Here is a 20,843-nt window from a genome sequence, read left to right on the forward strand (position 1 = left end):
GTGGAGTATGAGGTGAGAAAAAGTAAACAAAGACAGTAACATTGTAGATGCACATCATAAATGAAATATTTTCTTTTTTGGGTAAAATAGGAAATATGTATAATTCAATGCTCTACCTGCTTTTCAGAAAAATTCTGAATGATTGTAGAATTTTAAAAATTACTAGAGAAAATATTAATTTCTAATTGCCAATCCTGGCAATATTTGAGAGTTAAAAATGCATACATTTTAGTGCAATTCTTAATGAATTCACACACAATAATAAATGAGTTTTAATGCAAAATTTCAAAATATGAAATCCTGAAAAACAGGGTATATTGAATAAATGTTGTGTGTAGGGATGTGTGTGTGTGTGTGTCTGCATGCTTTCACTTTCACTTTTCAAAATATTGAGTTCTGGATTTTAGATAAAATCTGACTTAAATGTAGCTCAATATTCAATTAAGTTCATTAACATTTTAAAATTAGTTAACATTTTGAAGCAGGATAGTACAATTAAATTTATTATTCCATTTCCAAAACTTCTGAGTATATTAAGTGCCTTGGACAACTGCTTAACATACAGATTTTTTTTTTAAGTTTTGATTTTTCCCTAATCCCTGTCTCCTCACACCAAAGATGCCCCATGTATTACAATATATAAAAATGTAGTATTGAAAACATCAGAATAATTTTTGGAAAATGTCTTCACCTAAGGGATTACTCGATGTTTCAAACACACATTCTAGCAGTATTCGATGGCAAATAAAGTATAAGTACATATAAATTATTTTAAAATAGTTTTGTTGACAAAGACTTTTACAATCACAGAACTTAGCCCTTCAACCATATTAAAAAGAGTTGTACAAGCCTCATCACAATCAATTTCAGAATATTTTTTTCTCATACTCGTTGTTTTCTTCCCATTTCCCATAAATTTCCACTCCTATCCCCCTAGGTAATTATTAATGCAGTTATTATCTGTATAGATTTATCTACTCTGGATTTTTTTACAGAAAATCATACAACACACAAAGGGGCAGGAAACAAAACCAACAATGAATGAACACAACAAAAACCTCAAATGAAAAGACAGCAGGGGTTTTAAAAACTGGAACTTCCAAATGGGTTACAAAGGAGATCTAGTGATCGAATGACTTAATTGCTGAAAAATCATTTGATCTCCTTTTGACCCGTTGGAGGTCAGCCACCAACGACTGGAGCAGGCCAGATTCAGAAAAGGACAGGTTCGAGGGATATCATTGCTGAGGATACATCAGGGCTGTATCCTCTTGCCATATGTATTCAATCTGCATTCTCTGCAAATAATCAGAAAAACTGGCTTGTATGTATGGAGACGAATGTGGCATCAGGGTTGGAGGAAGCTTTACTACCAACCCAGGATATGCGGATGACACAGCTTTACTCATGGAACGTGAGGAGGACTTGCACATTTGCTGATGAAGATCTAAGATTGCAGGCTTCAGTGCGGATTACTTCTCCGTGGAGAAAAACATGTTTGGAAATGCAGAGGGGCAATATAGGAGGGGAACACCCTCAAAGTGATGGATGGACACACTGGCTGCAACAAAGGGAACAATACTGAGGATGTCTCAGGACTAGGCTATGTTCAGCTCTTTTGTGCATAGGGTTGCTATGGGTCACCAACTTGATGGCACCTAACAAAAACCACAATAGTAGTGTGCAAGAGTTTCAGTCTTTCTGCACTCTCTCCAACATTCATTGTTCTCTACTTCATTGAAATAGGCCACCATTGTGGGTGTAAGGGGATATCTCATTTTTGTTTTGATTTGTAACTTCTGAATGGCTAGTCATCTTGACTGAGCATTTCTTCATGTTTGCTAGCCATTTGAAGGCTACTTTTGTATATTGTCTGTTCATGTCCTTTACCCACCTTTTACATGGATTATCTGCTTTTATATTATTGAGGTGTTGCAGAAATCTATAGATTTTCATAATTAGTTCCATTGTGTTCTTGCTAAAGATGTTTTTTTCAAATCACAGGACTTTTTAAATGAATTGTTTTGTGGTGCATAAGTCTTATTTTTAATAGGCCCCAGTCATCTGTTTTGCCTTCCAATGTGTGTACTTCTCTAATTATAATCAGTAGTCTGAGTATGCCCTGCAAGTGGGCCCTTGCATTTGTCTCAATTTTCTCATCGATGACCTTCTAGTTCTGAAGTTGACCTGTAGGTCTCTAATCCATCCTGGGCCCATTTTTGTGTATGGGGAGGTATGAGTCTTCTTTCAATCTTCGGCAGATGGAGATCTAATTTCTCCAGTACCATTTGTGAAAGAGGGTTTCCTGTCCCATGTAATGTTTCTTGGTCCTTTGTTGAAAATCCATTGCCTGTAGGTGGGTGGATGTTTTTATTTCTGTTTCTCTGTCACATTTTATTGGTCTATAAAAGGGGGTACCCAAAAAAACACCAGAATTGTACTGGGCAGTGTCGAGCTTTTGTAGCATGAATTTTTCCTGCTAGGTGAGCATCTAGCAACTTGCTCTGAGTTAGTGCACCCAGTGGCATTGCCTGAGATGGTTCTCTCTGGTCACAGTGAATTTTTTTATAAAAGCAGTTTCACTCGAACCTCCTCTTTTGTGATGGCTGATTTCAGAAAACAGCATGCTGCTGTGAAATTTTGTTTCCTGTTAGGGAAAAATGCTGCAGAAATTGTTGTAGCATTGAACACAGATTACAAGGACCACACTATGGGAAAACCTCAAGTGTATGAGTGATTTTCTTGTTTCAAAAAAGTGAAATGTTGATTGATAACAAACCTCATTCTACACATCAATCAACTTCCTGAAAGGACAAAAATGTTTGCTTGTAGTGCATTTGGGGTTCATTTCACTAGGTCAGACTCTTAATCAAGCTTTATATTTAGAGGTTCTGAAAAGATTGCATAACAGTGTGCAACAAAAAAGGCCTGATTTGTGGCAGACGGGGGACTGGTTTTGCCAACACGACAGTGCACCTGCTCACATGGCCATTTGAGTGCACCAGTTTTGGCAAAAAACAGCATGCCTCTCTTGCCCCATGCTCCATTGACCATGCTCCATAAGACTTCTTTTTGTTTCTGCGAATGAAGAAGAACATGAAAGGACAGTGATTCAATGACATAAAAGAGGTGAAGAAAAAAAACGAAGGAGGTGCTGTCAGCCATCCAAACAGATGAGTTTGAAAACTTTCCGTGGATGGAATTGCGATTTGAAAATCGTATTAAGTGTAATGGAGAGTTTTCTAAGGTGATAAGGTTGTTTCATTAAAAAAACAATTAAATACATAGCCTTGGGGGTGGGAGTCAGGGTTTTTTGTGGTACTCCCTTATATATATGTATCATTGTACCAGTATTGGGCTCCTTTGAATACTGGGCTCTGCAGTAGTTTTTTGTTGTCAGGCAGGGCAAGGCCTCCTACTTTGTCCTTCTTGAGAAGTTCTTTTCTTATCCTGGCCCTCTTCCCCCTCCAGATAAAGTTGGTCATTAGTTTTTCCATTACTTAAAGAATGACGTTCGTATTTGGACTAAATTGCATTTTATTTGTAGATTGCTATGTGTAGTAATGACATTTTCAAGATCATATATCTTCTGATCCAGGAACACAGAATATTCTTCCATTTGTGTGGGTCTCTTGGTTTCTTGTTACAATGTTTTGTAGTTTTCTTTGCACAGGTCTTTTAATTCTGTGTTAGGCTGTTTTCTAGGCAATTCATCTTTTTTGTGACTATTGTAATTTTTTTCTTTATGTCTTTTGTCTTGTGGTTGCTCTGTAGTGTTTTCTTTATGTCTTTTTTGTAGTTTTCACTAGTACTCATAGAGAGGAATCCAAATGATTCCTATTTGTTAATCTTGATCCTGCTGCTGTACCACATCCCTCAACTGTGTCGGACAGTCCTTTTTGTAGAATCACTATATAAAGTCATAACCTCTGCAGACAGCAAGAGTCTCACTTCTTTGGCTAATTGTGTTCCCTTGACATCTTTTTGTTGTCTAGTCATTCTTACTAAGACTAGCATTATCATGTTGAAAAGATGTATGCTGTCTCTTTTAACCTTCTGAAATAATCTGTGTAAAATTGGTGACAAGTCTTCCCTGAATGCTTAGTAGAATTCCCCTCTGAAGCCATCTGGTCCAGGGCTCCTCTTAGAAGTCTCTTGAGGACCGTCTCTCTTTCTTCTTTTGTTTTGGGTCTGTGAAAATGTTCTACATATATCAGTTTTAATTTAGGTAGATGATTTAGTCAAGATGTTGTCCATGTTTTCTAGATATAAAACTTATTACGGTACAGTTTCTCTGAGTAGTGCACTTTTATTGTTTATTTCATTTGAATCCATTGTGATGTCATTTTCATCTCAAATTCTAGATATTTGCATATTGTCTTTCTTTTTCTTTGCTAAGTTTGCCAACAGTTAACCTTACACCAACTTACAAAATAACAACTTTCTTTCTTGTTTTTCTCTTTTCTAATTTTGATCTAATCTTTATTATCTATTTTCTCCTGTCATTAAAAGGTTTATTCTGTTTCCCTTGTTCTAGTTGCAGTATGGAGGTGTTCATTTTAGATGTGTTCGTTTTTCTCTGTGTGTTGATTGCTATAAATTAACCTCTGGCAGATGCCTTTGCTGTTTCTCAAAGGTTTGGGTCCGCTGTGTTTTCATGATCAGTTTCTGAAGGAACTTCTTCATGTCATCTGTTCTCCAGTGTTCTTAAAGTACTGTGCCGCTCAGTCATCTCCATTTGTCTTCCTGGTCCTGTTTTTCCCACGTTTGATTTCCAGTTTTCTAGCATTGTGACCTGAGAAAATAAACGGGGGGATCTCATTGTGTTTTAGCCTCTTGACGCTTGCTTTGTGGCTTAACATGGGACCTATTCTAAAGCTATAGGAACGATGACTTCAGTGATCACTTCATGCTGGTTGGCTTTGAGTGGGCCATGTTATCAGAACTAATTGTTCTGAGATTACTGTGAGCTCAAAATCTATTTATATGTCTATGGTTTCTCCCTGTGCATTTTTTTGTTTAAAGCTATCATTATTTTTTGAAAGGCATTATACATTATCCCCATGGGGCACACGGTAGTCCAACTCATATTGCTACAATTTAGTAAGTGGCATGGAATTTAAAATACTGTTTAAAAAAGACAGTAAACATATATAGGGCAGTTTCTTAGACCAAATTACACAAATTGATGATTTGTACAGTTTGCCAATTTAGTTTACTGTTTCCATGGACAATGAAGATTGGACATAGCGCAAAACTTTCAATAGTACTCCTTCACAAAGGCATAACTGTACCGAGCAGATCATAAAAGGCCAAGCGAGTATGAAATAGCACACATATGTAGTCTTTAGATGCCACATATTGGGCACATCAAGGCAAGAATTGGGAACCAAAGTCCAGCGACTTTCATATCCACAAATTAAGTCTACATGAAAGAAATACACCCGTGTATGTAATCCAAGATTAGTAAATCATAAAATCCAAACCCAGAGGAAAAAAACAGTTGTAGAGCATAGCTTAAGAACACATATTTTTCAGAAGGCTATGGATGACAGTGAAAGTCAAAAACCCATCAGAAAAGCGGTCCTCAATATGTGGGCCGCAGCCCCTTTGAAGACAGAACAGTCCTTTCACAGGGGTCACCAGATTCATCACAGTAGCAAAGTAGCACAGTGGTGAAGTAGCAACAAAAATAATTTTATGGTTGTGGCGGGGTCACCACAACACGAGGAACTGTATTAAAGGGTGGCGGCATTGGGAAGGTTAAGAACCACTGACCTAGAAGTTCCCTCATGCAATTTAAGCCTCTGATGCACCCCCTCTGAAAACGGAGCAGAGATGGGAAGGGCCTTGCTATTAGATGGAGTACATTGCATGGGGATATTGCCATTGTAGTTAGGCCAACATGTGGTGCCTCGTCATTGATCTCCCTCTTGATACAGTGTATACTTTTTCTAATTAATATTTTCTGCTTGTTTTCGATTTTAGTTTTTCTGTTTCATTCTGCATTGTTTTGTGGTCCTTTGTGTATTTCATTTGATTTTGTATGTTTTTCTGTATATGAGACCCATGATATGTAAGCCTCTAGAAACAATGACTGGATTAATAAATTCAAAGAGACAGGGCAGGGGAGGTTGGCAGGAAATAGTGAACTACCAACTAATCAGTACAAGGAAGAGAAATGTGCTGGGATTGATTACAGTGACAGTCGCACAACTCTTAGGAATCTGGTTGAATTATTGAAATGTATGGTATGTGAATTTAAGTTGTTGAAGCTGTTAAAAACAAGTTATCTTTTGAAATACTTTGGTAGATTATTTTTAATTCCCTTCACTCTCTTTTCGTAATTAAGCAGAATAAATATTTGTGGAGAAATAAATGAAATGTGCTCTTTTGTTTGTCCATAAACTTGTTAAATGAGTCTAAGTGAAATGTTAGACCATCAGAACCAGGATCCAGCTGGATTCGAAGCTGACTCTGAGGAAAGAGAGCTCCTCTATCTGCTGCATCGTGAAAAATGAGTTTCTTTTCTTATGCAGTACCCAAGTGAAAAGTATTTGTACAATAGTACCATGCAATCTGTCAAAGCTACAGGCTGTTGAAAAGAAAACGATGGATGGGCTAACAGGAATTTTGCCTATACATAGATTCTGTTGGCAAAATATGAGTGTGTGGCTACATTCATTATGCCTAACTCACTCTATGTTACCCCCACCCCATCCTTAACAGTTATAAAGTTACAATAAAAATTCCTAAGGAGAAATATGAATCCCTGTCAAATTTGATACATGGCATTACAAGATGTAATGTTACATTTGCTAAAATGCATAATACAAACTTATCATTCTTCAACTGAAAATTACATTGCAGAGACATGCCATTTTTAAAGTTCTATTTGAGTCTCTATGGAGTTTGCGTATCATAAGTTTAACTCTGTATAAAGAAAATGTATCATTACATTTCATTTTACTTTCTAAGGCTTTCCCATATACACCTGAAAGAATATTGCCAAAGTTTAAAACAATAATGATAAAACTTCAGAGACAGAACAGACGTGGCTGAATCCAAATGGGAAAGGCTGTAGCTCTCATTCTTATTTTCAATTGCTGGTGGTTCCATGTACTCTTTCCAGTTCTCTTAGAAGAACAGGTTGGATGAGTAAGTGTTCATGGAGAAATATTGCCATAATTGATGGGAAATTGCATTAAATTAATTTTCAGATTCACTAAGCTCTTAACAATGCAAAGCAACTTACAGCTTTCCAGATAATCAATATCAGTAGAGATTTTCTGTAATAACATTATATAATACGGATAATATATTCATACAAAGGTGTTGTACCACAGCTTGGCTGTGAAAGAAGTCCTAAATAGAAACCAATTCCTGGGCTTTTTGTAGAATTATACTCCATTAACTGAAGAATTACAATGTAGAAATAGGTTGAGAATATGTAAATCAGTTATATATAAAAACATTAGGTTTAGCAAAATTTTAGATTTTTGTAGTAATAAACATTTTCATCAGTCAGAACTCTTAGCAACAAGGCAGAAAAATCCAATTTCTACCACATTTCCAGTTGAAGTTGACTTCAGGCACAATTTGAATGAAGTATCCTAGTAGACTCCGTTTGTAAGCTGATTGTAAGATGCCTTTGTGACCCAGCGGTTTAGTGCTTTGTTGCTAACTCAAGAGTTGGCGATGCAAATCCAACAGCCCCCCCCCCCCAGGCACGCAGTAGGGACTGTGGCAGCTGCTTCCTTAAAAATTCACACCCATGAGTCCCTTTAGGGCAGTTCTACAAAGTCCTATAGAGTTCTCATGAATTGGAACTGATTTGACCGAATGCAAAACAACAAAATAATTCCTACTCTATTGACAATTCTTTAGATAAATGATTTAGCTGTTATTTTACACTTAACATGTAGCATCTTGTAGTCATAGTTCCTGCAATCTTAAAACAAAATATTCTCTCTGATAGTATTCATAGGAATCACTTCCATTGACTTTATTGGCGCTGTTAGGTTAGAGTAGTTGAAAGATACTCATAATTTCATATACATGAATGGATATATTCATCTCTATCTATCATCTCTCTATCTAAAAGTACATTCACACAAATATGAACCAAATCTGACACCTGGAAACACTGTACACACAGAACATTTTTAAAACTTGGAAAGCCGCTCTCGCCAGGCGTCCTCTTAGGGTGACAACGTCTTTAAACTCCGCGTGGCAATCCCTGACGCACCGCCGTGATGCCCAGGGAAGACAGGGCGACCTGGAAGTCCAACTACTTCCTTAAAATAATCCAACTTTTGGATGACTATCCAAAATGCTTCATCGTGGGAGCAGACAATGTGGGCTCCAAGCAGATGCAGCAGATCCGCATGTCCCTCTGCGGGAAGGCCGTGTTCCTGATGGGCAAGAACACCATGATGCGCAAGGCCACCCGAGGGCACCTGGAGAATAACCCAGCTCTGGAGAAACTGCTGCCTCATATCCGAGGGAATGTGGGATTTGTGTTCACCAAGGAGGACCTCACTGAGATCAGGGACATGCTGCTGGCCAACAAGGTGCCAGCTGCTGCCCGTGCCGGTCCCATCGCTCCGTGTGAGGTGACTGTGCCGGCTCAGAACACAGGTCTGGGTCCCGAGAAGACCTCCTTCTTCCAGGCTTTGGGCATCACCACGATGATCTCCAGTGGCACCATTGAAACCCTGAGTGATGTGCAGCTGATCAAGACTGGAGACAAAGTGGGTGCCAGCGAAGCCACCCTGCTGAACATTTCCCCCTTCTCCTTTGGGCTGATCATCCAGCAGGTGTTTGACAATGGTAGCATCTACAACCCGGAAGTGCTTGACATCACAGAGGAAGCTCTGCACACCCGCTTCCTGGAGGGTGTCCTCAATGTTGCCAGCGTGTGCCTGCAGATTGGCTACCCAACTGTTGCCTCTGTGCCCCATTCAATCATCAATGGGTACAAGCGGGTCTTGGCTTTGTCTGTGGAGACTGAGTACCGCTTCCCACTGGCTGAAAAGGTCAAGGCTTTCTTGGCTGATCCATCTGCATTTGTGGCCGCTGCCCCTGTGGCTGCCGCTGCCACCACTGCTGCTCCTGCTGCTTCGGCCTCGGCCAAGCAAGAAGCAAAGGAGGAATCGGAAGAGTCGGACGAGGACATGGGATTTGGTCTCCTTGACTAGACACCAAAAAGCAACCAAAGCAGCCATCTTTATTTGTGAAACAAGGAAATAAAAAGGCTTAATTCTCTCGGGAAAAAAAACCAACTTGGAAAGCCTCCTTTTTGTTTGTTTTTCTGTCCTTTGTCCTTATATTTCAAGTTACAAGGTGATAGTTCAAGTTCTAGCAGCCATTTGGGCCCTGAGATAACTGGAGGACAACGGAAATTCACAAGTAAGGATGGTGAACTCGAACAATCGGTATCTGCATCCCTGAGAGCAGTGCCCAGCTGTTGTGCAATTTCTGCACTGCCCTCCTCCTTGGCTCTTTATTGCGAGGGAAGAGTAGTTATCGGTTATGTTTAAATGGTACCATTTTAAAGAGTTAGTCGTCTGATTACTGTGGGCTAATTGCGGCTTAAGGGAGTAGATCATATTAGGTTGTGTGGTCTTTTCATTGGAAAGAGTGGGAACGGGATCCATTATTAACAGATTCACTAGTTGTGTAAATAAGACTTTTGGGGGGAAAGTACAGTCAGATTAAAAAAATAATAAGGACCTACATACACTTTGTTGAAATCAGCCAAATTCAAATCCAACTTGTTATAAAAACAAACAATATGCTATCACCATTTGTATCACACTTTTGAGTAACTTATAATCAGTTACTTCTGTGTAACTTATAATCAAATGGAGATTTAAAATATTCATAAAAACCCAGTCTGTAGAATGCAAATAAACGTTGTAAAGAACTAGAGTCAAAGAAGAAATCAAAATAGCATAAAGTTTATTTATTCAATGAAAAAAGTGACTTCTACATAAATGGGTTATGTGGGTTATCAGGTAGGTCTCCTACTTCCAAAAGAAAACAAGGTTTTCTTCATAAGAAGGTACTCCAGTTCTAACTAACTTCATTCAGAAGAGGAACGTGTAATGAGGGATATCATTACTGAAATTAGATGGATATTGACTGAATTTTGAGAATGCCAGAAAGATGTTTACATATATTTTATCAATTATGCAAAGGCATTGCACTCTATGTAGCAAAAGAAATCATAAACAGCATTACTGAGGAGGGGAATATCAGAACACTGGACTGTGCTCATGAGTAACTCGTCCATAGGTAGATAAACAAGCCTGTGTTGAAACAAAACTGTATGGTTTAAAATCAGGAAAGGTGTCCAGAAAAATTGTATCCTTTCACCATGCCTATTTACTCTGTATTACAAAAATACTTTTTAGAACCTAGACGAAATGAAGAACAAGACCTTAAGATTAGAGGAAGATTCTTTAATGACCTGAAACCTGCACGTGACCCAACCTTGCTAGCTGACAGTAATGAGAACTTGAAGCACTTGTTAATGCACTTGAAGCGCCGAGGTACTGATTATACCTCAAAATAAAGAAAACAAAAATCCTCACAATTGAACCAATAAACAGCATCATGATAAGTGGAGAAGATTGAAATTACCAAGGATTTCATGTTACTTGACTCCGCTATCAATGTCCATGGAAGCAGCAAGGAGAAAATCAAAGGACACATAATATTGGTGTTAAAAAGCAAATATGTCAATTTTAAGCCTAGAATACATGTGATCAAAGCTATGAGGTTTTCAGGCATTTCAATGGCATGGGAAAGTTGAACAAATTCAACATCCTGAAGAAGTGATGCTGTTGAATGGTTGCCTTAGGGAGGAGTGTTAAATACACCCCGTCTCCCAGAAAAACGTGTCTTGAGGAGCAATAATGAGACTTAGCGGTGTGGATGGTGAAACTTAGTCTCATGTTCTTTACACATGTTATCAAGAAGGATTAATCCTTAGAGAATGACATTGCGCTTAATAAGGTAGAGAGCAAACCAAAAAGATTAAAAGCTTTAACTGAGTGGATTGATAAAATGGCTGTAACAATAACCTCAAACTCAGCATCAATTATGGAAATGAAATAAGATCCAGCATTGTTTCATTCTGTTGCACATATGGTTTCTATAAGTTGGAATCTGATCTTTGGCACAGAAAAACAAAATGACAATGATTACGTTGGGAGCAATGGTTACCAGCTCTGGATGTTTCTTAGGATTACCACCGTTGTTAATAAACACAAATGCCTGAGTCAAAGCCCAGAGTTTGATCTTATTGGTGTAGGATATGATTAGTCAAAGAGATTAAAAGTTCCCTCTCATGACCATCATCAGTCTATGCTGACCCACAGTGACCTTACAGGACAGGGTGGAATTTCCCCGTGAGTTTCCTAGATTGTAATTGTTAATGGAAGTAGAAAGCTCTATCTTTCTCCCATGGATCACCTGGTGGTTTGATCACCTGACCTTTTGAATCACAGACCAGCTGGCAGCTACTAAGGCACCAGGGCTCCAAAATGAGGAGCTAATACCAGGGGCTCAAGTAGAAAGAAAATGGTATGAAAATGATGATGACAATATATGTACAAATGTGTTTGACACAATGGATATATGTATGGATTGTGATAAGAGTTGTAAAAGCCCCTAATAAATAAAATAAAAGTTCCCTTGGTGATTTTAATGTGTAGTCACATTGAGATTAACTGCTGTATATCTGGTTCATGAAATTTGTTTTCATTAAAAAATAAAAATTCCCAATGGAAGGTTTTCATTGCAGAATAAGTTTGTATTGTTGCATTTGAAATTTTTATAAATAATGTTATAGATCAAAGATCTACATAACCTGGTAACATAAAATCTAAATAACCTTAAATAGAGCAATTAACCTTCCCCTATTATTGTTTTTACATGCTCCAAGTAGTAATCTTAGCAAGGAACTCTAACTTGTTAAGAAATAACTGCAGATCTCTTTCAACTTCAGAGTAACTTGAAAATGTTTGAACTTAGAGGAAAGAAAATGTGGTTTTACAAAAGTATTTGTAACAACAAATAAGAACTACCACTTTAAAAAATGAAGTAATTATACTCATTGTGGATGGTACCATAAACACTTGCTTTCTGAAAATATGTTTCAGAGATCAAGCTCATTGTTATTGCAGAGAATGTGTTAGCAATGCAGATTCTTTGTTCCCTATTGAGATTATCTTAACCAGAGTGTGTGTACACACACACACACACACACACACACACATACATAATACCAAGTGACATATATTTGCATGTTAAATTTTGAGAATAACTCAACAGATATTGCTCCAATAGGAATGAATACAATGTTTCTAAATTTAAATACAACATTACTGCATGTGTTCTGATACTAAATTAGAATTGTATAGAGCACTAAACCATATGCAAAGGATATCTATGGAACTATCATATTTATACATTTACTATGTCATTTGATAGCAGTCAAAATATCAGCAAGTTCTCAAAAATTCTCATAAATTGGTCCTTTATGAGCTATAAACAGCTAGTTAGTATCTGTTTTGTGTGTTCGATGGAATTATGCATATGTAGAAGATCCAATGAGATGGCACTTTATTTATTTTCAGACTTCATATACATGTAAAGCACTCTTACACTGTGTATGTTCTGAATGGACAATATTAAGAGACTTGAAAGAAAAACTATAGGGTGGATCAATAGCTACTTAATAGCTACTTGTTTTTGTTACTACATAGCAGAAATGGAGGGGTAGATTAGAAATGGAAGGTTTAAAGTGAAGAAGAGCTTCAATCTTTTATGTGATAACTTGTGTTGACTTTGATATGTAATTACCTTACAACTAAACATCTGCCTAATAACAACATAACCAAAAACAGAGATCTGAATTTTTCTTCAGCCCTTGTTTTCAGTTTTTCTTAAGCTTATATTCATTCAGTAATGGAAATATGGTTTCAGCGAGTTTATATATTGGTACTCAGTATATTGTGATGGATGTATTCCTGGAAGCCAACAGTACACACTCTGCTTCTTTCCATGACAGATAAAAAGACTTGTGGGCCTCATGAGTTCCAATGCAGAAACAACAACTGCATTCCAGATCACTGGCGCTGTGATGGGCAAAATGACTGCAGTGACAATTCAGATGAAGAAAATTGTAGTAAGTAACCTGGTCCTAATATTGCTAGGATTTTGACAACCTATTCAATAAGGTGTAGATTTTAACCTATCCGTTCCAAAGTTCAAACTCTTCTCTCTCTCTTTATCTATATCTATATCTATCTATACATATATATTCACATTTGGATTAAGATATTTAGATTAAGTTGACCTGAATCTCTAATGGTAGAATTATTGAAATGCTCATATTGGGAGGTTTTGAGGTAGTATTTTCCCCCAGTTATCAGAATTAGTATAAAAATTCAGGAGGCTTAATACAACCCATTAGCATTCAATGAAAGAAGCCCTTGATTCAAATTCATACAATAAACTGAATACTATGGATACAGTACAAAGCATATCATTTTTTAATGGATGGAATTAATATCATCTCTGTCTCACATCCTTTTATACTACAAATTCACTCACAATATCATTTATTTTCCATGAAGTGAGTAATTGCTTTTTTGTTTTGTTTTCTGACTGCTACATTTTATTTTATTTTCCACATAAGAAATATAACCAACTGATGAAATGTTTACAGATCTGCTTCTGTTCTTTAATTAAGAAAGAAATGAGGTCGAGAGATAACTTTTCCTTTCCTCCCAAACAAGTATTTCAGGGGTCACAGAAACTCACAAGGAATAGCCAACACAGGTTCAACATATAGACAACCCAGGCAAAGAGAATGAGTAGTGAATAACCATGGAGTTCATACCTGAGAAGTGCCCCAAGAAGCTTCTTCAATCGATCCAGCCCAATACTCACCTTGGACTCTTACATATTGTCAATAAAGTTCATTGCCCTTTGTCACATACAAGGTTATCAACTTCCTGCTCATATTCCAGTCCCATCACATTTTTCTACCCTAAATTTTCCAATCCACACGCAGAAATTCAAGCCATTCCAAATGCATTCCCCAACTGTTTTGCCTGGCTTTTCCACAGGTAAGCCCTGGCTCAATAGACTATAGGAAATGATGGATGCTGTCAAATAACTCCTACCCCTTCTGCACTATGCGGGAGTTCTGATCACTTGACCCTCCTGTTTTAATTCCTCCAACTTCTCATCGCTTGGCACTTCCTGATCATCAGTTGCTCCAATGTCTTCATCATCACTAGTGTATTACTTCCGCAACTCTCTCTGCAGACTTAGGACCACAGGACTGCAGTTACGGTCACAACACTCTCTTTTATGACATCCAGACTCTATAGACCTCTTCATTCTTTCCCTTTTGTTTCTTCAGTGCATTTATGTCGTAAGTGTTCATTTCCCTAATATTCTTTCTTTTATTTTGGTTAAATTCTTTTTCATTTTATTGGGCTCATACAGCTTGTATTACAATCCATCCATACGTCCACTGTGTCAAGCACATTTGCACATTTGTTGCCATCATTGTTCTCAAAACAATGTCTTTCTATGTGAACCCTTGGTATCAGCTCCTCATTTTCTCCCCACAAACCCTCACCCTGCCTCACCCTTGATAATTTATAAATTATTATTTTTTCATATCTTACACTGTCCTGGATTCCCTGTGTTTCTAGCGCTTATCTGTACCTGTGTACATGCTCTGGTCTAGCTAGTTTGTAAGGTAGAATTGGGATCATGATAATGGTGGGGAGGAAGCATTAAAGAACTAGAGGAAAGTTGTATGTTTCATTGGTGCTATACCACACCCTGACTGGTTCATCTCTTCCTTGTGACTCTTCTATGAGGGGATGTCCAATTGTCTACAGATGGGCTTTGGGTCTCCACTCCACACTACTTCCTATGATTGTTTTGTTCTGGGTCTTTGATGCCTGATACCTGATCCCATTGACACCTCATGATCACACAGGTTGCTGTGCTTCTTCCATGTGGACTTTGTTGTTTTCTCTGCTACATGGCAACTTATTTATCTTCAGGCCCTTAAGACCCCAGACACTATATCTTTTAATAGCTGGGTGCCATCAGCTTTCTGGACCACATTTCTATGCACCTATTTTGTCTTCCGCGATTGTGTGGGGAAGGTGAGAATCCTGGAATGCAGGTTATTAGAACAAAGTGTTCTTGTGTTGAGGGAGTACTTCAATAGAGGCCCAATTTGCATCTGCTACCTTGATACTTAACATATCAATATATGGACATAGGTCTATTTCCCTATTGTGATATATTAATATATTTACATATGTACATGTCTATATTTAGACCTCTATAAATGCCCTTTGCCTCCTAGCTCTTTCCTCTATTTGCTTTTACTTTCCTCTTGTCCCACTATCATGTTCAGCCTTTATTTGGGTTCCAGTAATTTCTCCCAGTTACATTGCCCTTGATCAAGCCCTACCAGGCCTCCTACATTCTCCTTGCCATCCATTTTAGATCACTGGTTGTTCTCTTGTCCCTGGGTTTGTTAACACCCACTTCCTTTCCCCCACTGCCCCCCTCCCGTGCCCCCACAACTACCACCTTGAACTTTTGGTCCCATTGTTTTCTCCTTTGGATTGCTTATTCACCTATTGTATCTAGATAAACATGCAGAGACATTAATTAAAAACAACAACAAGGCAGAGCAAAAGAAAACAAAAAGACCAAACAACAGCAACAACAAAATCAAGAAAGAAGAAAAATCCTATAAATAGTTCATGATCTGTTTGTTGACCTTTAGGAGTGTTTTCTGTTTGAGCCTGATGGGTGCCTGGCACACCCTGACCCCAAAGCCTATTTTTGGTATTCCCTAGGTATGTCATTGCTTTGATCCATTCCTCCCTTATTTTCAAAGCTGTACTTCAACCCTGACCTTCAAATGAGGCTTCACTTCATGGCATCAGCAGAACCTGATACAGAATGGGCAGCAGGGAGCGGCTTTAAGCCATTTTCAGAGGTCTGACCTCCGTGAATGAGTGGGCAAGCCCAGCTTTCTTAAAGAAGACATGATGTTCTTGCTCTAGTTTCTGCGCCAACGTGGCTAGCAACATGGTGTTTTAAACCCTTCAGACCACATATGTGCTGATATGAAGATTCAGCTACTCCTGTAACTCCCCAGGGTGGACAAGCAGGATGCTTCCCTCTGAGAAACACTATTATCATCATGTGTCTCCTGAGTTTAAAATTTAAAAACCAAAAAATATCTGATCATTTTATTTCCCTAAAATTGCAGGTCATATGTAAAATTGTGACAATCTTCATATGCCAACACTAAGTTCTGAATATTTAACTTTATTTTTTAAACAAGGAAAACGATATTCTTTGTCATTGAGTGTCATCAAATAGATTCCAACTGATAGTACCCAGAACAGCCCCAAGGGTTGTTTTCAGGGTGGATTCTATGCACTTCTTCTTTCTTCTCTTAAGGCTGGCTGGTGGGTTCGAACCCCTGACTTTTAGTTAGTATCCATGTGCCTAACCATGGCTACCTTCTAAAGCAGCACCTTGTTGGTGTTGTTAAAACCAGTCACCAGTCACTCGCATCGAGTGTGTGCTGATCCTGGTAACCGTATAAGAGAGGGAAGAACACCCATGTGGGTGGTCAAGACTCTAACTCGTTCTGGAAGTGGAAGGCCCTGTCTTCTCCCAGGGAGCAGCTGCTGGCTTCAAAATGCTGGCCTACAGCTGGCAGCCCAAAGTGTAACCACTGGGCCTCCAGAGTCCTTTTGTCCTGGTTAAGTGCTGGCAAATTAGCTCTGGCTCACAGCACGTCTACGTATTACAGAATAAGACACTCCTGAATAGTGCATCCTCCTTTCCGTCTTTATGCTTGAGTCCACTGTTGCAGCTACTGTGCTAATCCATCCCTTGGCGGGTCTTTCTTTTCTTTGTTGACCTTATACTTCACCAAGAATGATGGCCTTCTCCAAGGACTAGTGTCTCCTCTTTTCAAATCCAAAGTATGTGAGATGAAATCTTGCCATCCTCACTTCTTAGAAGCATTCTACTTTACTTCCACCAACATAGACTTGTTTGCTCCTCTGGTAGTCTATACGACGTTCAATATTTTTCATCAACACCGCAATTTAATGCATCAATTTTCGTATGGTCTTCCATATTGTTTACCTTTCCCCTGCATGTAAGGTGATTGGAAATACCTTGGACAGTAGATTTGAATATTTGGTCATTGGCATGAGTAAGCCATTTATCACTAAACCCATAGTTTCCAATATCCAACTCTTCTTTTCACCTTCCAACTATGCATTCTAACCACTCATAATTGTTGATGCATTTTAATTACATGTTTGAACAATGTTAAGCTGCATTTGTTGGTAGAATGCTTCAATTTTTCATCTTCAGAATTAGTTGCTTGTTTTAGATTAAATTCTTTAGAGAAGAAAAACAAATGAAGCTTTTATATGTCGTACATATAAATAGATTTATACTAAGAAATGGTTTTCATAGGTGTAGGAATAGGTAAGTCGAGTCTAGTTCAATTCAGGCTTCTCCTGACTTATGGAAGCTACAGAAAAGAGGCAGGATGACAAAGTAGAGACAGCAGGAGGCACAGCCTGGTGAGTGCAGAAATCCAAAGTCAACCAAATGAATCCACCGTTGGTAGTCCAATCATGGCTCCTGAGATCAGAAAGCTACGCAACAGGAAATCAGAGAACAAGAAACAAGACCCAACTCTGGCAGAAGGCAAGGAGTCAAAGGGGATTTGCTTAGACTTGGGCTCTCTTTCTCTCTTATAGTAAAAGGCTTAGGACACCAAGGAGGTGACATCAGGCTGCAGTCCAGTTTGATAAGTTGAGTTCCACCCCTACCATTACCCGAGAGTGTCTAGTTGACACAATCCCTAACAGTCGCGTTGGTGCTTCTGTGAAATTTGAAAAGTAGCATGAGCTCGCCTTACTTGACAGTGTATGCATAATAATATCACTGGCAGAGTTTCACTTTAAGACAAATCTTGAAGTGTTCTTTCTAATTTGTTTTCCTTGCCATATGATGATCTGATTCAAAATGTCAAAAACACAGTCCATTTCAGCTCACTAACCGCTAGGGTAGCTCTCTTTAGATGGTCCATTTTCCTTTTGAAAACTTCATATTTTCCTAGATTCATGCTACATTATAATTATTGTTGGACGTTTTCAGGTCTTGTTTTGAATCTTGAATCGTGCCACATCTGCAAATAAAGGTCCCCAAAGATTTACTCCATGTCTGTCATTGGTCTTGTGTCTATTTTGTGGAGTCAGCTCTTCCCCAGTTATTCTGTGAGTGTTTTCTAGACAGAGGGCCGATCTTGTAGCATGATATTAAGCAATGCTCTGTTGCTATTCTTGAGACTTTCACCGTCAATATTTTTTTTCCAGAAATAGACCATCCATGACTTTCTTCTTTGTTTAGAAGCTCTGCTGAAACCTGCTAACCCTGGGTGATCTTGGTAATATTTGAAATATCACTGTTAGGTCTCCAAGCACCAGAGTAACACGCCATATGGCAAACTGACTAATAGGGTGTGGCCTAGGTATTTTATGCTATATTAAGACATACATTAGGTAAACAGTTTAAATATTTGACTTTTAAATGTGAACTCTTTTTAACAGCTTTCCACATTTAATCTATTAGCAGAGAAGATACATTGAGGATTAAATCGTTGGCTCGTTACAATTGTGGAATTCTCTGATTACAGAAGAGTTTCCAACACCATTTTCATACAGATATTTCCCACGGGATTCTAGTGTTCCAAAAGGTTTAGAATGTTACAAAATATTGCTGTTCAATAAAAAATTATATAACAGATTCTTATATTCTATCAAATGATTAAAGGGATTTAAATTGGAACAGGATTATTAGAGACAGAAGAGTAAATAGAAAAGGAAGCAAATATGCACATTATTTTTCTCTATATCAAAGTTAAAATATACAGATGACTTCTTAGTTTTTAAAATGTATATTAATTACCAGTAGGGTTTCTAAGTGGAAATTCCCTATTACTGAGAAGTAGTGAGAATGAAAGGTCAACATGGAAGATTTGATCTTGGAGAGCACTTTATTCAAGTGGCAATTGAAACTGTATAATATGTGGGGTTATTTCTATAATAAGTGAAGAGGAAGAAGAAGGAAGGGGTGAGACAGTCTATTTCTGACTCTTGTGGGGTTTCTCATGTGTTTGAGTGTCACTGTGCCGGCTAAAAGTCAATCTCTGGTGCAGGTGGCAGGGGAAAGAGTACTGTCTCTCATTTGCCACTGTTTAAACTTAGGGATAAATTAGTGTAACCACAGAGCTCTTATGAAAAAAAATGGGGAAGTGCTCCAATGCTAAGCACTGAAGTTGTTCTTTTTTAGTAATTATTACATCTGAGCTCATTATCTAGCACAAGTCATGTTGATGAAGTTGCAGAGAAAAGATGGCACTAACCAGTATGGAAGCATTTGTTCAGTATTAGTGAAGTAGAAGGTCTACATTCAGCATGAGGATAAAACTGTGTTCACATGTTAAACGTAAGAGTCGGTAGGACGAAGGATCATCGATGTAGATAATTGAGTAATATTTAAAATAGTATCTTTAATAGGTCAGAAGAAATGATAAGGTTTAACCTTAAAATTTGTCAGCAGTTCTACAAAGGCAAAAATAGGGTCAATGAAGAATGAGAAAATAATGCATCATATCTGTAGGGTAAATTAGGAGATAAGTCACAAGAAGCCAGGTTTAAAATTATACTCTTGTATGAAAATGCTATCAAGATTTTTACAATTTGTTATTCTCTTGTGAAACTATTTCAGTAAAGTGTAACTTTGGTCAGTGATATACCAGGGTCATGTATCTAAATATTATTTGCCAATGGTATGCATTTTGGCTTACATTTCACAGCCTTTATTACTTGTTATTAAGCCGTGGAATATACAAGTGATGATAACTTAACCTTACAAATTAATTTAGAGTTGTAAATACTGTTATCTAAGACAGGTATGTCACATTGCATGTCCCGTGCATTCTGTGTAATCAGGTTATGCGAACACCATAATATATACAGGAAAACAGGCAGATGGTCATCATGTGGCCCAGGACAAACATGATATAGCAACTCTGAGGAACTGCTGTAAACATTGCCTCTGCTGTGGCAAGTCTTGCTTGGTTGCCACCCAGTTTCCGTGATCATTGTCAAGCCCCACCTGCCCACCTGTTTCTGTGGGTGCCAATGTCCAGAGCCGCACAATGCATGGACTGAACCTGCCCCTGCCCCTCAACGCCTTCCCTACCTACAATGGCCGTAAAACATTTGGTAAAAGTTTCACCTGGTTGTAAAACCTTTTTTACATCCGAATGCCCCTGGTATATTTCCTGTTTGTCCCCCTGTCATGCCATTACTCAACAGCCAACATGATGGGAGGATCCTTGATCATAGGGGGTTGTCATGAGCCTGACACCTGAGCCCAGTGGGGCAGTAATGTCAGCAGGTTAGTCCCCTAAATAGACCTCTTGGCACTTCTAATGTCCCTGACTAAAGCAAGCACAGTAGAACAAGCAACCCCAGTGTGTGCTGGAGTCTACTTCCTCGGCCACTGGGGCAGGCATGGACCTAGAGAGATAGTGAGACACAGAACCAATCTCTCGTTTACCAAAATGCTTCCCCAGTTCCCTCATCCTGATCTCTGAACTCTATCATAACCTTAAGAGATTACCGACCCATAGGTGATTGAACCAACTACCTCAACAGACATAGATGGGGGCAGAAGTA

The 20,843-nt window shown here is 38.3% G+C and overlaps 1 protein-coding gene and 1 pseudogene across 1 annotated transcript in view; both read left to right on the forward strand.

Annotated features, from left to right (window-relative positions):
* The window catches only part of LRP1B (LDL receptor related protein 1B), a 1,653,255-nt gene that overhangs the window by 1,466,063 nt on the left and 166,349 nt on the right, over positions 1-20,843 (forward strand). The window contains exon 67 of the mRNA XM_075529151.1: positions 13,082-13,198. Coding sequence (XP_075385266.1) covers positions 13,082-13,198 — 117 coding nt within the window. The remainder of the gene's footprint in view (positions 1-13,081; positions 13,199-20,843) is intronic.
* On the forward strand, positions 8,189-9,215 carry LOC142424232 (large ribosomal subunit protein uL10 pseudogene; annotated as a pseudogene).

The sequence above is a fragment of the Tenrec ecaudatus genome, chromosome 13, assembly GCF_050624435.1.
Source record: "Tenrec ecaudatus isolate mTenEca1 chromosome 13, mTenEca1.hap1, whole genome shotgun sequence".
Lineage (NCBI taxonomy): Eukaryota > Metazoa > Chordata > Mammalia > Afrosoricida > Tenrecidae > Tenrec > Tenrec ecaudatus.